This window comes from Rousettus aegyptiacus, unplaced genomic scaffold (genome assembly GCF_014176215.1).
Source record: "Rousettus aegyptiacus isolate mRouAeg1 unplaced genomic scaffold, mRouAeg1.p scaffold_m13_p_7, whole genome shotgun sequence".
Taxonomy (NCBI): domain Eukaryota; kingdom Metazoa; phylum Chordata; class Mammalia; order Chiroptera; family Pteropodidae; genus Rousettus; species Rousettus aegyptiacus.
In genome coordinates, this window is record NW_023416310.1 from 90,878,728 (window position 1) to 90,895,378 (window position 16,651).

General features: G+C 43.8%; 1 protein-coding gene across 3 annotated transcripts in view; it reads left to right on the forward strand.

Moving 5' to 3' along the window:
• Positions 1-16,209, forward strand: part of SH3TC2 (SH3 domain and tetratricopeptide repeats 2) — a 50,332-nt gene extending 34,123 nt beyond the window's left edge. For 2 of the 3 annotated variants that reach the window (XM_016150333.2, XM_016150332.2), the window contains exons 13-17: positions 8,070-8,220; positions 10,313-10,435; positions 11,560-11,710; positions 13,532-13,728; positions 15,284-16,209. In XM_016150333.2, the coding sequence (XP_016005819.2) occupies positions 8,070-8,220; positions 10,313-10,435; positions 11,560-11,710; positions 13,532-13,728; positions 15,284-15,475 (814 nt within the window). In that variant the 3' untranslated portion in view covers positions 15,476-16,209. Of the gene's footprint in view, positions 1-8,069; positions 8,221-10,293; positions 10,436-11,559; positions 11,711-13,531; positions 13,729-15,283 lie in introns of those variants that run through there. The other variant, XM_016150334.2, reaches the window with a different exon arrangement.
• The last annotated feature ends 442 nt before the right edge of the window (positions 16,210-16,651 follow it).

Consider the following 16,651-nt stretch of genomic DNA (forward strand, 5'->3'; position numbering starts at 1 on the left):
AGAGAGATGGCAGTTATACCAAGGACCGAGGAACCCTCAGATCTTTGTTACCTGAGGACAACTGGTGTTAGAGGAAGGACACTTAAAGTGAATAAATTCATTGAAAGCATGGGTGCAAAATTTCTCAGTAAAAAAAGGTTATTTGAGACTTTACCTCTAAAACGAACCGGAAATTATAAGACTCAGTTTATTTTCACTTTTTAGTTAAGAGTGCTTTAGGTTATAACTGTAACTATGAGCTAAGCCTTGAAATAAACAAGAGACATGTTGACTTTTTAGCTTGATTGTGTTGACAAATTATATAATAGAACTATGAGACATTCTTTGTTTTGTAATTGACTTTTTAGCACTCTCTTAAAAAGGCTCATTTTTGCAAAAACACACTCCAAACTGTTTTATCCGAAGGCTTCTTTTAACCATTTGGCATTTAAGTTAGTGTCCGAGTATCTTGCTGTCCACCGATTTTCTCTTCTCTATCTCTTCACTGGTCTAATCTGCTCGATCCTCATTTGTCAGTGGCACGGCCTGCAGTTCTGCTCTCTAACAAGCCTTTAATTCATTCTATTAAATTCTGCATGGTTTGCAAGATATTTGATTTTATTTAGCAACAGATTAGCATTGCGGCATTGAATTCATAATTATGAATGACTTCTAAAATAAAGTAGGGATCATTGCTAGTGTTGAGCAGAGAGAGGTGGTGGACAAGAAGTGAATTAAATGACAACTTTGCTTTTCTAGGCAACCTGGTAATCTGGTAACTTTAGGCACCTGGACAATCAGATCATGAATAATCAGATAACAAACTCCCTCACTCTTTCTCTCTCTTTCTCTCTCTCCACCCCCACTCCATCTTCCTCTCTCTCACACTTTTCTTCAAGAATCAGGTGTCTTGAAAACTTCCCATTATCTTTGCCTTCCGTCCCTGGAAGGGAGATTTCGAGCCTTGCAGCATGTGAGGAGACAGGAGGCCTGGCCCCTGCCCCATCCTTGTTTCCCAGGATCCCCTAGGAGCCTAGATGGTTCTAGAGCAGATCCGGAAGGCAGGCTTGAATCAACCTTAGAGATAAAACAGTTATGTTCATGGCAAGGCATCGTAAGAATGGGCTTTGAGAAAGTTAAATTTTAAGGGGCTGAAACAAGGTGGGCAAGTATGTGTCAGGTTTATTCACACCTCTCCCTATGAACATGCTCAGTTTCAGATCAGTCACTGCTCCCAGGCATCACCTACCCCCGCCATTCTTTGCTCACTAGCCTTCCACCCATCTCCAGTTGTCAAAGAAACACCAAAATCTTAAGGAGGAGGCCAGAGAGAAATCCCTGGACACTGTCAGTACAGACCATGGAGGTCTTATTTAAGCCAGCGTGAAGGATCACTGTCCTTAGGTGATGGGGGTGATGGAGAGGAAGTACCAAGTGGGCTGCAGTTGGTCCAAGAAGTGACTGGAGGAAGTCAGAAACCACAGAGCTGATCCTGCCATGAGCTAACAACATGTCCTTAAGTCATTTCTCCTCTTGGTCGCCCCTTTTACAAAGTTAATTTAATGAATTGCCATCCGATTCTAAGATGTTAAGTCTAGGACCAGCCAGCTGTGTTATTCTGATGCTGGCAGAGCCCTCTAAGCACCAGCTGTTCCCCATTTGTCAGTGGCATGGTAGTACCATTCCTGCTGTCTCCAAAAAGTCTTGAATTTGGGGGACGTCCTTAAAGTTGTGGGCCTTCTTAGAGGGCCTCTTAGCTCAGAGACCTAAGCTTTCGTGGTTTTGAAAGACTCTGCAGTAGGTTCAGAAGGTGTTGATGTAGCGACCGTAAACCCCGTGTGGGCAGCCATCATGTCCAGCACAGAACTTGGCAAAGAGGAAGCGGGCAATACTTGTTTGTGGGGGGTCGGCCAGGTCGTTAATTACTGACAGTAGTTTCTCCATTATCTGTGGTTTTTGTTCTCCCTAGTTTCAGTTACCTGTGGTCTACTGTGGGCTGAAACTATTAAATGGAAAATTCTAGAAATTAACAATTCATAAGCTTTGAATTGTGTGCCATTCTGAGAAGTGTGATGAAATCTCACACTGTCCCACTCCATGCCTCCCAGAACCTGAATCATTCTTTGTCCATCATGTCCAGCTGCCCACCCATTAGCCACTTAGTAGCCAATCTCAGTTATCAAATCGACTATCATGGCATCACAATGCTCTTGTCCGAGTATTCCTTACTTTACTTAATGGTTCCCAAGTGCAAAAGTAGTGACGCTGGCAATCTGGATATGCTAAAGAGAAGTCATAAAGTGCTTCCTTTAAGTGAAAAGGTAAGTATGTGCAGCAAAAAAAAGTACATATATCGAGTTTGGTACTATCTTCAGTTTCGGACATCCACTGGGGGGTCTTGGAACATGTCCCCTGTGGATAAGGGGGACACTGTAGTTATTTAGTGCACTAGACTACTAGTTTTAGGCCTCACATTTAAATCATTCAATGATTTCGAGTTAATTTTTGTATGTGATATAAGTTAGAGGTCCAGTTTCATTCTTTTGCATGAATACCCGGTCTTCCAAGTACCACTTGTTGAAAACTTGTGTTTCCACATTGAATGTTTTTAGCACTCTTGTTTAAAATCAATTGACTATAAATATAAGGATTTATTTCTGAACTCTGAATTCTTTTCTATTGATTGATATATTTAGCCCATGCTGGTCTACACCATTGTGTTCATTATAGCTTTGTGGTAAGTTTTAAATTGGGACGTGTGAGTCCTCCAAACATGTTAATCTTTTTCAAGATTGTTTTGTCTATTTTGGATCTCTTGCCTTTCCATATGAAATTAATATTGGCTAATCAATTTCTGCCAAGAAGCCAGCTGGGATTTTGATAGGGAGAATGTTGAATCTGGAGATTGATTTGGGCAGTATTGCCATCTTAACGATAGCTCGCTTTCCGATTCTCGGACATGGGATGTCTTGCCATTTACTTAGGTCTTCTTTAATCCCTTTCGACAATGTGTCGTCATTTTTAGAATATAAATTTTGCACTTCTTTTGTTAAATGTATTCTGAAGTAGTTTTTGGTGTTATTGTAAATAGAATTGTCTTCTTAATTTCACTTTCAGATTGTTCATTGACAGTTTATAGAAATACAGTTGATTTCTGCATGTCAATCTTGCATCCTGCAACTCTGTTTATTAGTTCTAATAGTGTGTGTGTGTGTCTTCCTGAGGATTTTTTATATATAAGGTCATGTCGCATGCAAATATAGTTTTACTTCTTTCTTTCCTATCTAGATGTGTTTTATTATATTTTGTTGTCTAATCACCCTAGATAGAACCTCCAGTACCATGTTTAAAGAACTGGCGAGAGTGGACCTCCTTGTCTTTTCCTGATATTAGGAAGAAAGCTTTTAGTCTTTTACTATTAAGTATAAAATTAAGCGAATATTTTGTAAACGCCCTTTTTAGGTTGAGGAATTTCCCTTCTATTCTTAGTTTTTTTTGTGTATTTTTTATCTTGAAGCGTGTTGAATTTTTTCAAATGCTTTTTATGCACCTGTTGAGCTGGTCATGTGGATTTTTCCTTTATTCTATTAATACGATGATTGAATTGATTAATATTGGTATATTGAACCCAACCTTGCATTCCTGGGATAAATCGCACTTGATCATGGTGTTTTTAATCCTTTTATATGCTAGTGTTAGGTTGAGTATTTTTATATCTATAGTCATAAGAGATATTTATCTGCATTTTTCTTTTCTTGTGATATCTTTGTCTGATATCAGGGTAATAATACTGACCTTAAAATGAGTTGGGAAATGTTTCCTCCTGTTCTATTTTTTGAAAGAGTTGGTAAAGGAACCAACTTTTGATTCTGTTGATTTTCTCTATTGTTTTTCTATTCTCTATATAATTAATTTCTGATTAAATATTTATAATTATTTTTCTTCTGCTTGCTTTGGGTTTACTCTTCTTTTTCAAATGTGTTAACAAGGAACATCAGGTTATTAATTTGAGATCTTCTTTTTTCATATAAATACTTACAGCTATAAATTTATCTCTGAACACCACTTCCACTCCACTTACTCCAATTTCGGTATGTTGTATTTTTGTTTTCATTCATCTCAAAATATTTTCTAATATTCCTTATGATTTTTTCTTTGATCCCTTGGTTATTTAGGAATGTAGTGTTTAATTTTCACATATTTGAGAGTTTCCCAAATTTCCTTCTGTTACCAATTTCTGATTTCTTCCCATCGCGAGAACATAGTTCATATTTCATTTCTTTTAAATTTATTGACAAGGCCTACATTTATTAAGAAAGGTCTACCATGTGGTCTGTCCTGGAGGATGCTCCATATGCACTTGAGAAGAATGTGTATTTTGCCACTCTGTGCAGTGTTCTGTAGATATCTCTCAGGTCTAATTGATTCATACTTAAAGCCTTCTATTTCCTTTTATTCTTATATCTAGTTGTTCTGGTCATTATCAAAAGTGGGATATTGAAATCTTTAATTAGTGTTGAATTGTCTGTATCTCCCTCCAATTCTGTCAGCATTTACTTCATGTATTTTGGAGCTTTCTCTGTTTTTAGGTGCATTATGTTTCTAATTGTTATGTCTTCCTAATGGAATGAATCTTTCATCAGTATAAAATGATCTTCGTGGTCTTTAGTGACAATTTTGGCTTTTTAAAAATCTGATATGAGTATAGCCACTCCATCTCTCTTCGGATGGTATATTGTTTTTCATTCTTATAATCTATACATGTCATTGAATCTAAAGTCTATCTCTTATGGAAAGCATATAGTTCAATTGTGTGTGTGTGTGTGTGTGTGTGTGTGTGTGTGTGTGTTTAATCTATTCTGCCAATCTCAGTCTTTTGACTAGCATGTTCAGTCCATTTACATTTAATGTAATTACTGGTAAGATAGGATTTATGTCTGCCATTTTGGTATTTGTTTTCTTTATGTCGTATTTCTAAAAAATTCCTCTTTTACTGCCTTCTTTTGTGTTAGACAGATGTTTTCTAGTGTGCCATTTTAACTTCCTTGTAATTTCTTTTACTATATTTATTTCAGCTATTTTCATAGTGCTTAATCCTGGGGATTAACATCTTAATTTATAACAGTCTGTTATAAATTTCCTGGGCATGCACACAGTTTTGTACTTGTATATGGCCTTGTAGATTTCCAGCAATATGCTGGAGCTTTTTAAGATGTCCTTCTATGGGCATCTCATTCCCCAGCTTTTCCTTTTATGTATTTTTTTTTTTTTCCAGCTTCTTCTTTGCTCCAAATGTTTTCACCACCTTGGACAGCAGCAATGTTAAACATTTGCTGCTGATCTTTGTGGACAAACACCCCAGGGAAAGGATATTCTGGACAGACTGAGCTCTGAGTCAGGTTAAATAAAAACAAGCCCTGTGAGTGGAGGCTTTTAGGGAACTTCCACACAGGTCGATCGCGACCATTCCCTGGGGATAGAATGCTGGGGAATTCCGAGCTCATTGTGCCTCTTCCAGTGGCTGCTAGGCTGCTCATTTTCCCGGTGACTGGGATTGTGAAGCTGTTGATTTTTAAGGTTTTCACAGAGCTGTGGAGAGGAGATGCCTCTAGAGCAAGTTAAGATGCAACAAACTCACTATTCTTAACAAGATTCAACAAGATTCAGCCTTTTTTTTTTCTTTTTGAATAGACATTCCTCGAATTATTGCAAGCCTTTGGTTAACTTCTAGAGTCCTGAAAAAATTGTGACCATTTTTGCCAGTGTTCTCATTGCTTTTATGGGGGAGTGGATTTTTGGAAGGTCCTTACTCCATCGTTCTGGAAGTCGATCCAGATTAGGAGTTTTTAATCCTAACATTCTATAATTCGAAGCTCTGAGATTCTTGTTTGTATAATTGGGAGGAGAAAACAACCACTTCTGCTTTATCACCAATTTAAGTGATACTAAGAGGAAGATCGTGAAGTACCTTAGGTGTCAGAGGAAACCTCTGCAAACATAGGTCATTATCCCTTTATAGAATGCTCAGTTTATTAAGGAGAACATGCTATAATACTATATTTATTTAGCATGTAGAAGTCACCCACTCCTACAGAGCTTTCAAGAAAAAAAACGATGAAAAAGAACAAAGACCAGCTAACAGACATAGAAAAACAAATGTTTCCATGCACCTGGAGGTGGTTACAGTAATTTAACTCTAAGCTTCCTGGTAGCTGAGGTAAAAAGGGGAAAGCCATATGAGGTTCTCACTGTCTGAAAAAAAGAACATAAACAAACGTATCTGTTGGACCAAATTTTTTCCTGGAACTGATTTCAAGAAGGAATTTATTAAATGAGTTTTGATGTAATGTACACATTGCTGCAACTGAACTTGCCCCAAGTAATTTCCATTCTCACAAAGCTCAAAGCCACAGCAGGCAAAGGTAGAAAGTGTCGATGGGCGAGATGGCAGGCATCTGCAGGGAAAGTCTGGAGAGAAAGGAAGGAATTCCATCATCAGCCAAGGGTTGAGAGGAGCTGTCAGGGAAAACTTCATGAAGGTGGTAGCATCTGAGGATGCCTTTGAGGGATAAGTAAAATTTCAAAAAGTGAAGAAGAGTAAAGAATAGAATTTTGGGTAGAAGGGATAGCAATTGCAATGGAAAGGTGGGGCACATCTGAAAGACACATGTAGGTTTAAAAGGCAGACTTTGATGTTCATCTAGATATGGGTACTAAGGGAGAGGGAGGACTCTCGCCTGTCCCCTAGGAGGGGATGTAGGGCTTTGGGGCATGGGGGTGGCATTGCAGTGGGGCTCTGGATTTGCCTAGTGAGCACCCATTAATAGTAACAGGAGGCAGTCAGTGAGGTGCACTGTTCACCAAGCAATGTGCAATCTCAGGATACCCACGCGAAGTAGAAAGAGTTGTAGAAACTGAGAACTAAGGAAGCTTGGCTTGCAACCGTGCTGATTCCGATTGAGTCATTCTGACGTAGCTCTGGGAGTCTGTGTTTTTAATAACAGGTAATGCTGATACAGGTGAATTAAGCTTTGAGGAATGTCGGCGTTGTGGGACGAGTCCTGGGCTGAGACTGAGAAGACAGTTCTGGCTTTCGGTCTTCTTCTAATGTGCTGTGCAACCTTGCGCCAGTCACTTCTCATCTCTGGGCCTGTTTCCTCTATAAAAGAAGGGGATTGGACTAGGTGTGCAAGTCTCAACCCAAGCCGTTCAATGGAATCACTGTTGGGGAGCTTTGACAAAATGCCAGGGCGTGGGCCACATGTCTTGCATGTCCCAGGCTAGCATGGCATATCGACACGTTGAGGTGAGTTTGCCTGTGTATGTATGTTCAAAAAGCTTCCGGGTGATTCCATGCCGCCGAAATTGAGAACTACTGTCTGCATGACGCCCAAGGCTCCTTCTTGTTCTAGAATCCTGAATCCGCGCGACACTACATCGCCCGCGCCTCATCGTTTCCTTAATCCCTGTCGGGAGAAAGAGTTCTACATGAGACAATTTTCCAAATTATCGAAGAGTACTCTGTTAACCACCAGCCTTTTAAAACTTTCTCTTCTTCGATTTTTCTTCTTAAACAAAACATCAAAAATGTTTTTGACGATTTAAAGTCACCACTATGGTCATTCATCTGTACATTTATTCAATAAATATGCATTTGGCATCTACTGTGTTTTAGGTGTTTATGAAAAAAATGTTAAAGAGTAGTTAAAGATGGGTGGACCGTGGGCTAGTAATGACAATGACAGTGATAATGAACATTTAAACATTTGTCAAGTGCTGCCTCTATGGCAGGCACTGCTCTAAGGACTCTAGTTGTATTATCACGTTAATCCTCACAACAATCCTTTGAGGCAGATACATTTATATCCCCATATTGCAGATGGGGAAACCAAGGCACAGAGCGGTCCTGTACTTTCTCAAGGTCTCACAGCTGGTCAAGGAAGAGCCTGGATTCAAATCAGGCCCAGACCTTCCTGTGTGATCTGAAACAATGTTGTTCCCTCTTAGAGCCTCAAGTTTCCTCCTGCGCTGAGGGACTCTGTGACCCCTTTGAGCCCTCACACCTTATGAGTCCACGTCTGCCCCCTCAGGTCCCTCAGGAGGTCTCTCACCTGCATCAAGGAGAGCCTGCGCATCTTCATCGACCTGGGGGAGAGAGACAAGGCTGCCGAGGCCTGGCTTGGGGCTGGTCGACTCCACTACCTCATGCAGGAAGACGAGCTGGTGGAGCTGTACCTACAGGTAAGACTCCCGTGGAGCTCATCTGCTGACCTGGTTCAGGGAGGCAGCTGTCCCCTCCCAAGTGACCATCAGGAACTAGAGAGAGGTGACATCCTTGCCAAGTCCCTGGACGGAGGGTCAACACTGGTTCACTCCCTGCTTACGAGATGGCTAGCAGAGCAGCCGGGCAGGCTGAGTGTAGGTGGTGAAGGACAGGTCCTGGAGCCCACACACCTGCGTGAGCTCCTGAAGCACGTGCTGGGAGACTCCCGCACCTGTCACGTCAAGTGCACCCATCTTTCCGAAGCTGGACACGTAATCTGATGTCAGAGACTTGCTAAAATTTGAGGCAAGGTTGATGTGTGCAGGGTGTTAACATTACTGTTCTCTTAGGACTTTTTGTTTGCGTACCTTTACGATCTGAGATATGGCACAGGGTAGTAATTGAAGGCCTGAGTTTTGGAGAAAGACAGGCCTGGAATCAAATCGTAGGGTCATCAATTATGAACTGTGTGACCTTCGGCTTGCTACATGAGCTCTCTGGGCTCTAGTTTATTCATGGATGAACCCTATTTCTAATAAGGATTAGGTATTTCACTTGCATAGTAAACACATATGCTTAGTAAACATTTATTAAGTGCTTGGGACTTAGTAAATGTTTAATAAATGGTATTTCATCATCATCGGCACTTATTTTTATCATTACTACTATTATCTGAACATTATGATGATAAATAAGAGGATTCATTCCATCAGAAATACGCCTGTCATCTTTTCTTCCTTCCCATTTCTTATTTTCACCCCTTTCAGTTCCCCTTACTACATTTCTTACACTTGCACAAAATCTCTTCCACCTAGACTTAATAATGGTTGTGTAACATGGATCAAATGCTTACTGTGCACAGGAGACTTTGGTAAACACGCCGCATGCATGATGTAGTTTAATCCTCATTACAATGCAGAAGGAGTCGCTACTGAAATTCCCACATTATGGATGAGACTCAATGAGGCTGAGTAACTTGCCTAAGGTGATACAGCTAGTAAGCTGTGAAACTGCCCACTGGCAGTGAGACTTAGGCTTTCGTTCTCAGACTCTATCTGTTCTGCCTTGGGCTTTTAAGAGCTGGAAAGATTTTCAGAGAGCAGACAGTTCAGTGGGCTCATGGCGCCCTCCACAAAGCGGAGGTCTAGAGGGAGCCGTTCGGGTCGTCTGTGGCTTGGTGGCAGAGCCTCCTGTCCCCAAGATTCCATCTCACCGCCCCTCCCTCTGTGTAGCTGCACATGCAAAGGCCATTATTGTGGGGTCTTGCCCCTGAGTGGTCCCCAGCCTACCCAACCCCTGACGGCTACTTAACTTGTGGTTCTACAGGTAGTTCCCGCCGAAGCGAGTCAGTGGGAATGACCTGTAGCCGTGCTGCCGATGCCGTGGTGTTACTTCATCACGATGTGTTTCAATGCGACGGGAAATAGCTTGCTAGAGAGGAAGAGGTCGGGGGGAGGCTAGGAGAGGGCATGGGGCTGGAAGACCCTAGCATTTTTTTGCCACGAACTACTGATATGCGCATGGGAGAGGTTTCTTAATTTTTCTAAGCCTCAGTTTCTCCATCTGGAAAGTACAGATGTCGAATGAAATAAGATTACTGCTTTCCAAAGTTCAGTCATTTAAACATCAAGTTCATGGTTTTGCCATATCCGTGTGCCATGTGTACGACTTTTTTCTTTGACTCAACTTCAAATCAACTTAGCTTTTTATAATAAGCGTTGCTATCTGAAATCACAGGTTTTGATGTTGCATTAATCTTTTTTTTTTCTTAAAACACATTAAAACAAATACTTACTATTAAACATAAAATATTTATCTGTGTACTGCTAAAAATCATTCTAGGGCCATACCATGTAATCTCTCATGCCAGGACGGGAGAATGCTGGACTAGAGAATGTCAAAGGCTTCTTACCAGAGCACTTACCAGCTCAGTGAGTGTGGAGGACAATTCAGGATTCTGTGGACTTTGGCAGATGGTTAAACGAGGTAGTCAGGATCTCACGGCGGCCAGTCCTGTGCACACTTGAAGCCCTTCTCTCTATCTTTGACAGTCATCTCTGTCCTACCCAGGCAGCCATCCAGAAAGCCTTGAAGTCAGAGGAGCCCTCTCTGGCTCTCAAGCTCTACGAAGAAGCGGGCGATGTGTTCTTCAACGGGACCCGCCACAGGCATCGCGCCGTGGAGTATTACCGAGTAAGTCCCCGGCTACACAGTGTGCCCGGCCAGGCCCTGGCACAAGTGCCGGCGGGGCCACATGGACTCAGCCTGGACCCCCTCCCCTCTCTTGCTGATATACCTTTTTCTTTCCTTCCTCATCCAGTACCCCCACGCTCTCCCTCTAAAGAGGGATCTGATAAACTCTCATTCTCAGGCTCGATAAATGATTCTTCTTGGGAGAACAAACCATAATAATTACATCCCTCGGGCCCATGACACTTTACAGTTTGTACACACTTCTTTGTTTACCGGCCTATCTTAATGTACCACTGGTGGGAGATGATTGGTCCATGGGTGAACACTTTTTTCTTGTATTTAGTATGCATTAATACTAAATCACACTCATGATTTCACAAAGATTATTGCAAAGAATGAGGCAAGATAATAAAAGAGAATCGACTTAACAAATAACACTAATTAAATAAACGTTCAGACGTCAAGTAGATATATCAAAAATTATAATTGTTATCACTGACTGAATTTTGGGAAAACATCAATATCTTATTTGATCCTAAAATTTCACTCATTCAGATATTCATTAATTTGCTTATTCAGTTGTTTATTCGGTCATTATGCATTTATTAAGCACCCAATATGTGCCAGACACTGAGCTAGGGGTGGGGAGAAAAACACATTCCTGACTATTGAGGTGCTTGTTGTCATATGCATTTTATAAATGAGAAAGCAGACTCAGCAAGATGACCTGCCTAAAATCCTAGCATAATAAAAATAATGGAAATGACCATTTGTTGGGCACCTTCAGACACTATGCGCACACTCTGTATGTGTACTTTGTACATTAGCCTCGTGGGTACCGAGGGAGCACGTGGCTGGGAGGTGAATAACTTTCCTGCCCCCAGTTCCCCCAGTCTTAGGAGGCCGATGACCTCTAGTTCTTCCACCTCTAAGATCTGGGCACAGCAACCAAGAGCAAGGACCAGGGGAGTGAACCGAGAAAAGGCGTGCATGGGCACATGACCCATCCCCTTGGTTTTAGGGGCCACCATTCCCCAACCCGGCATCAGAATGTGAGCCGCCTAGAGCACTACACGCCCCGGTGATTCTTGGGAGACCATGGTTCTTTGTGCCTCTCTTCTCAGGCTGGGGCTGTCCCTTTAGCAAGGAGGACGAAGGCGGTGAGGACTGAGCTCCGGATTTTCAACAAACTGACGGAGCTGCAGATCAGTCTGGAAGGCTATGACAAGGCTTTGGAGTTTGCCACCCTGGCAGCCAGACTCAGCACAGTCACAGGTAGGTGGTTCTGTATTGAAAGGGAGTGGTAAACACTCCCCAGGCAGGCACAAAGTAGTCACAGCACAGGCTCTGGAGTCAGACTGCATAGGCTCAACCTCAGGGAGACCTTAATTAAGCAAGCTGCTTAAGTCTGTAAGCCTCAAGTTTGTCTTGGGCAAATCGGAGTTAAAAATAGCACCCATCTCATGAGGTTGTTATGAAGACCAATGATTAGCCAAGAAAAACCTACAGCACAGCGCTTGGCACATAATAAGTTCTTGGTAAGTGTTACCTATACCCACCAATTATTATATTACAGTTGGTATTATCCTCCAAGTCCTTGGCACATGGAATTTTATCCTATGTACAGGCACTGCCCTCTATAACTCAACTGTGCCCTAAATTTTTTTTAATTGGTCGATTGCTAGTCAAATGTATATTTTCCCCCATGGAATGGAAATGTAAATGATGGGCAAATTTCCATTAAATTAACTCGCTATGTATCTGAAATAGTTTGCATTTGCCACAAAAGCTAGTGGGAAACAATACAAGTCGTTAAAATGGAAAGAAGGCAGAATAAATAAAGACAAAAAAAAAAATATCTTCTCAGACGTTGGTGTTGGAGGGTAAACAGGTTTGATTAGAGGAGCCTTGATTAGATGTGGAGGCAAATGGAGTCTTCTGTGATGATTCCAGAAGGGACTTCTGGGCATTCTCAACGACATGAGATGCTGATGGTACTGGACTTTATCGTGTCTAATTGCCCTTCAGAGCTCTGCAAAAGACCTTATCTCCGCGACTGTCTGCCCATCTCAGGAGAGGCCTTGGGGAGCTCAGGCAGCCCCCGCTCGGACGCTGTCCTTTCCTGGACAGAAGCCGAAAGGAGGTTATATCCACCCTCTCGTGCACTTCCTCATACTGGGTTTTTCCCCCATCAGAGAATTTTTCTCTTCCTTGAATTTTCTCTTTTAATTTGGGCTTTTGGCTTTTGGAAGCTTAAAAGTGGTATTTTTAGATCACATTCAACAGCCACCTTGCAAATATTACCAAAAAAAAAAAAAAAAAAAAAACTCAGACTATTGGAAGCCTTCATTCTCTTTAAAAGGCCACTTTGTATTAAAGGAGTTAGTTACTGAAACAACAACCCCCAAGAAACCAAAGCAATGAGTCATAGACGCGTTAGTACGAGGGTTCTAGGGCTCTTGAGTGTGGCTTATAAGTGAACGGGTTATCTGCAGCTTATCTGAGACTGAGGGTGGTAAAGGAGCAGTGGTGACCCTGTCGATCAGCCCCCCAACCCACCCCCTTCCCCCCCCCTCCGCCCCACCCCGCCCCCCCTCCCTGAGCTATCTGGAGAGAGAGTCTTTCTGTGGAGAAGACATTTGTTATACCGAGTTATTTATTTTAAAGAATACTTAGCTACTCCATTAAGTTAGTCTTGTCACTGTGTCCCATTAGAGCGATTTGGAAATAATTATTTCCCAGAATCTTGAGTTACAGTGACATCTGCAATAAGGAGAAATTTTTTTTTTCAGGAATGATCCCAGAAAATTTTGACCGGCACACATACTCTCATTAGTCACTCTCAGAGAGCTCTGTATTTTCTTTTATAGCCCTTATCACAGGTATAATTTTACCATTGTTTGTGGGATTATTTAAAAAATGTCTGTGTCCTAGGAGACAATAAACCTCATAAGGGCAGGGACCTATTCTGCTTTGTTACCCAAGCACAATCCCTGACACCTGATAAACTTTCAAAAAATTTTACATAATGAATGAGTGAATGAATGGTGCAGAGCGTTGGCTGCAGGACCTCCCTCTCGGTCTTCCAATTCCTAGGAGATCAGAAGCAGGAGCTGGTGGCTTTTCACCGTCTGGCTACGGTGTACTATTCCTTGAGCATGTATGAGATGGCCGAAGACTGCTACCTGAAGACACTGTCCCTCTGTCCAGCCTGGCTGCAGAGTCCCAAGGAGGCCCTGTATTATGCAAAGGTCTATTACCGTCTGGGCCAACTCACCTTCTACCAGCTGAAGGTAAGAGCCATGCTTCCAGCGTGTGAGAGCTGCCATCCAACAGAGCCTTCAGGGTAGAGTTGAGATGGTCCCAGATGGTGAGTCTCGTCTCATAGGTGGGGAGGGGCTCACTGGGGACCCAATGGCTCTTGCCACCTAGCCCATTGGAGACCTCAAAGATGTTCCCTTCTCTGCTGAGGTGACAGATCGTAGCTGCTCTTCCTCCTCACTCTGCTCTGATTTCTGAGGCTGCTTTATCTCTCAGTGTTATGGGCACATTGCCTAGTGCCTGTGAACCTCATAAGAGCCCATGAAAAAATAAGACCCAAAACAAAACAGCTACACACTCCAAAATTAAAATAAAAATTAATGCTTAATGTATGTCTATAAAATTTCATAGATTTATGAGTTAATTGAAACTCACTTATTATCAAGTTATATAAAACTATACTTAGGAGAAATCTGCGTATATGTTAGTATGTTTGAGATAATATGTCAGTGTGGAGTCCTCGAATGCCAGCATGCCTAGGCCCTAAGAAAGCCTTACCCTGGATCCTCCCATTTGCTCTGCTGGAGTTGAATCCAGAATTTCTTATTTTCCCATCTACCTCTAGAACTGGGTTAGTCACCTTAAATTCTGTTACAATTCTGGCCCTTGGATCTTGTCCCCAGGCAATGGCTTCACTTTACCAGAGGTCCCTGTCTGCTCCAGCGCTAGCCTCAATCTCTTAATTCGGTGGATTCTGAGTGTTGCTGTTCTTTTCTTATTTTCCAGACATTGATTCTGGCTTGAATTAATGACTGACTTAGTAGGGTGAATGGGAAGCACACCGCCCTTTTTGAGTCTCACCCAAAGAAGCTTCTGTTCCGCATCCCTCCCAATAGGGAGGGGTGATGGAGCAGTGGCCCCACCGCCATCCGCCGCCGTCCCACGCTCCCAGGAAGTGGTTCAGGGACAAAGCGTGTGTGTGTGATTAGACCCTAAAGGCTCTAGGGCTTGTCAGGGGAAGAACCCAAACAGCTTAAGCAAAAAAGACAATTTGTTGGCTTAAATAATGGGAAAATTTGGGTATAAATTTAGGTGCAGGTAGGGCTGGATGCTGGTACTCGAAAGCTGTCCAGCATTTCCCCACCTCTCCCTGTCTCTCAGCTCTGCATGTTTCTACTTCTCTCTGTTTCTTGGTCTCTTCCCCTCCCACTATCGGCAGGCTCGAGCCTGCATCTAAAAGGGTAAGGACCATTTTCTCTGCCAGGTCACATTGAAGGGTCCTGGGGAGGGACTGGGGTAGGTCAGCTTGAGTCGTTTATGCATCCCAGAAGCACTGTGCCCAGGATGCTGCTTCCTGATTGGCCGAGCCTGGGTGAGATGCCACCCTGTGCCTGGGGAAGAGGGTCGCTGGGCTTAGCCACGTCCCAGGGTGCAGTGGAGTGAGGGAGGAGCTCCCCCAAGGAACCAGGGGAAGGGGTGGGAAAGTACGCCTCACAGACGAAAGCTAGGGTTCCCACACTGCCTCCCAGCCGCTCCTGGAAATGCTTGCTAATGCTGTCTCCTCTTCGCCCCATGCCACGGAGTCAGGATGCGCACGATGCCACCGAGTACTTCTGGCTGGCCCTGGCCGCAGCGGTCCTGCTGGGTGACGAGGAGCTGCAGGACACCATTAGGAACAGGCTGGATGACGTCTGCCAGAGCTCCCTGTGGCACAGCAGCCCCTCCGGGCGCTCCTCAGAGAGGGCACGGTGGCTGAGCGGCGGGGGCCTGGCCCTGTGAGGAGAGCCGTCCCTCCCTGACCGGTTTCCATGGCCACAGCTTCTAGACACTAATTGGAGGGTCCCCGCCATCACCTGGCCCAGCCCCCTTATGTTACAATGGGAAGAACACAGTCCAGAGGAAGTGAGGCTCGGTCCGGGCTGGCCACTCAAAGAGCAGATGACGGGGCAGGGATTAGAAGTCCTGGCTTTGTGTCTCGGGCCTCACCAGCACACCGCGGCCCCTCCACACATATGGCCTTGCTTGACGGCAACTTGCTTGACGGCAACTGAAACCTTGCCCCCGGAAGACCTAGCTCCTCCCTCAGTGGGGGCGCCAGCAACTGCACTGGAGAGAAGGCAGGCAGGCTGGACTCCGGCCCTTCGCTGGCTTTGCTCAGGGAAAGACCCCTTCCCTTGCCGGTGGAAGCACTGGGAGCTTCTTCCCTCTCGCATTAGACAGGACCAAAGGAGGTGTCGCAACTCCTGCCCTCGGGGACCGGCAGGCAGGAATTCACTATGCGCTGAGCCCAAAGGACACAGCCTCAGAATGGCCAGCTGCAAGGCACAGGGCGTACATTCTGACCTGGACTCACCATCTCCATCCTGCTCTGAGGCCCTGCTCCCCTGTGACCCCCCTAGAAAGCCGGGGAAAGTTTCCCAAGGGCCAGGGCCTGGGAACTGAGTCCTAAGAAAATGATGACATAGATTACATGTTAATAGTGTATGTTATTAAATATCACCCATTTATGTTTATGTGGACATTTGTCTCCTTTATGTTAGGGAGGGGTGGGATGGGAGACTGGAAGGACGGGTGTCATGTTGATTTCAGGAGAGCTCCTGGACGAAGCATTTCTATTAGTTTTCGGTCACTGAATAACACATGTAGCGACTTGGAACACGTATAATCTCACGGTTTCTGTAGAAAGGCAGGAATCCCAGTGCGACTTAGTTGGGTCCCCTGGCTCAGCGTGGCTCACAAGGCTATCATCAGGGTGTCGGCCGTGGCTGCTGTCTTCTCAGGCTCATCTAGGGCATGATCTGATTTTAAACTCACATCATGTTGGCTCCTTACTTGCTGTTGGCCAGAGGCCGCCCAAGTTCCCAGCTCATCAGAGTGAGCAAGTGAGAAGAAGGAGAGAGAGAAGTCATAGGCTTCTTATAACCTAACCTCAGAAGCTACATCCCATTAGTTTTG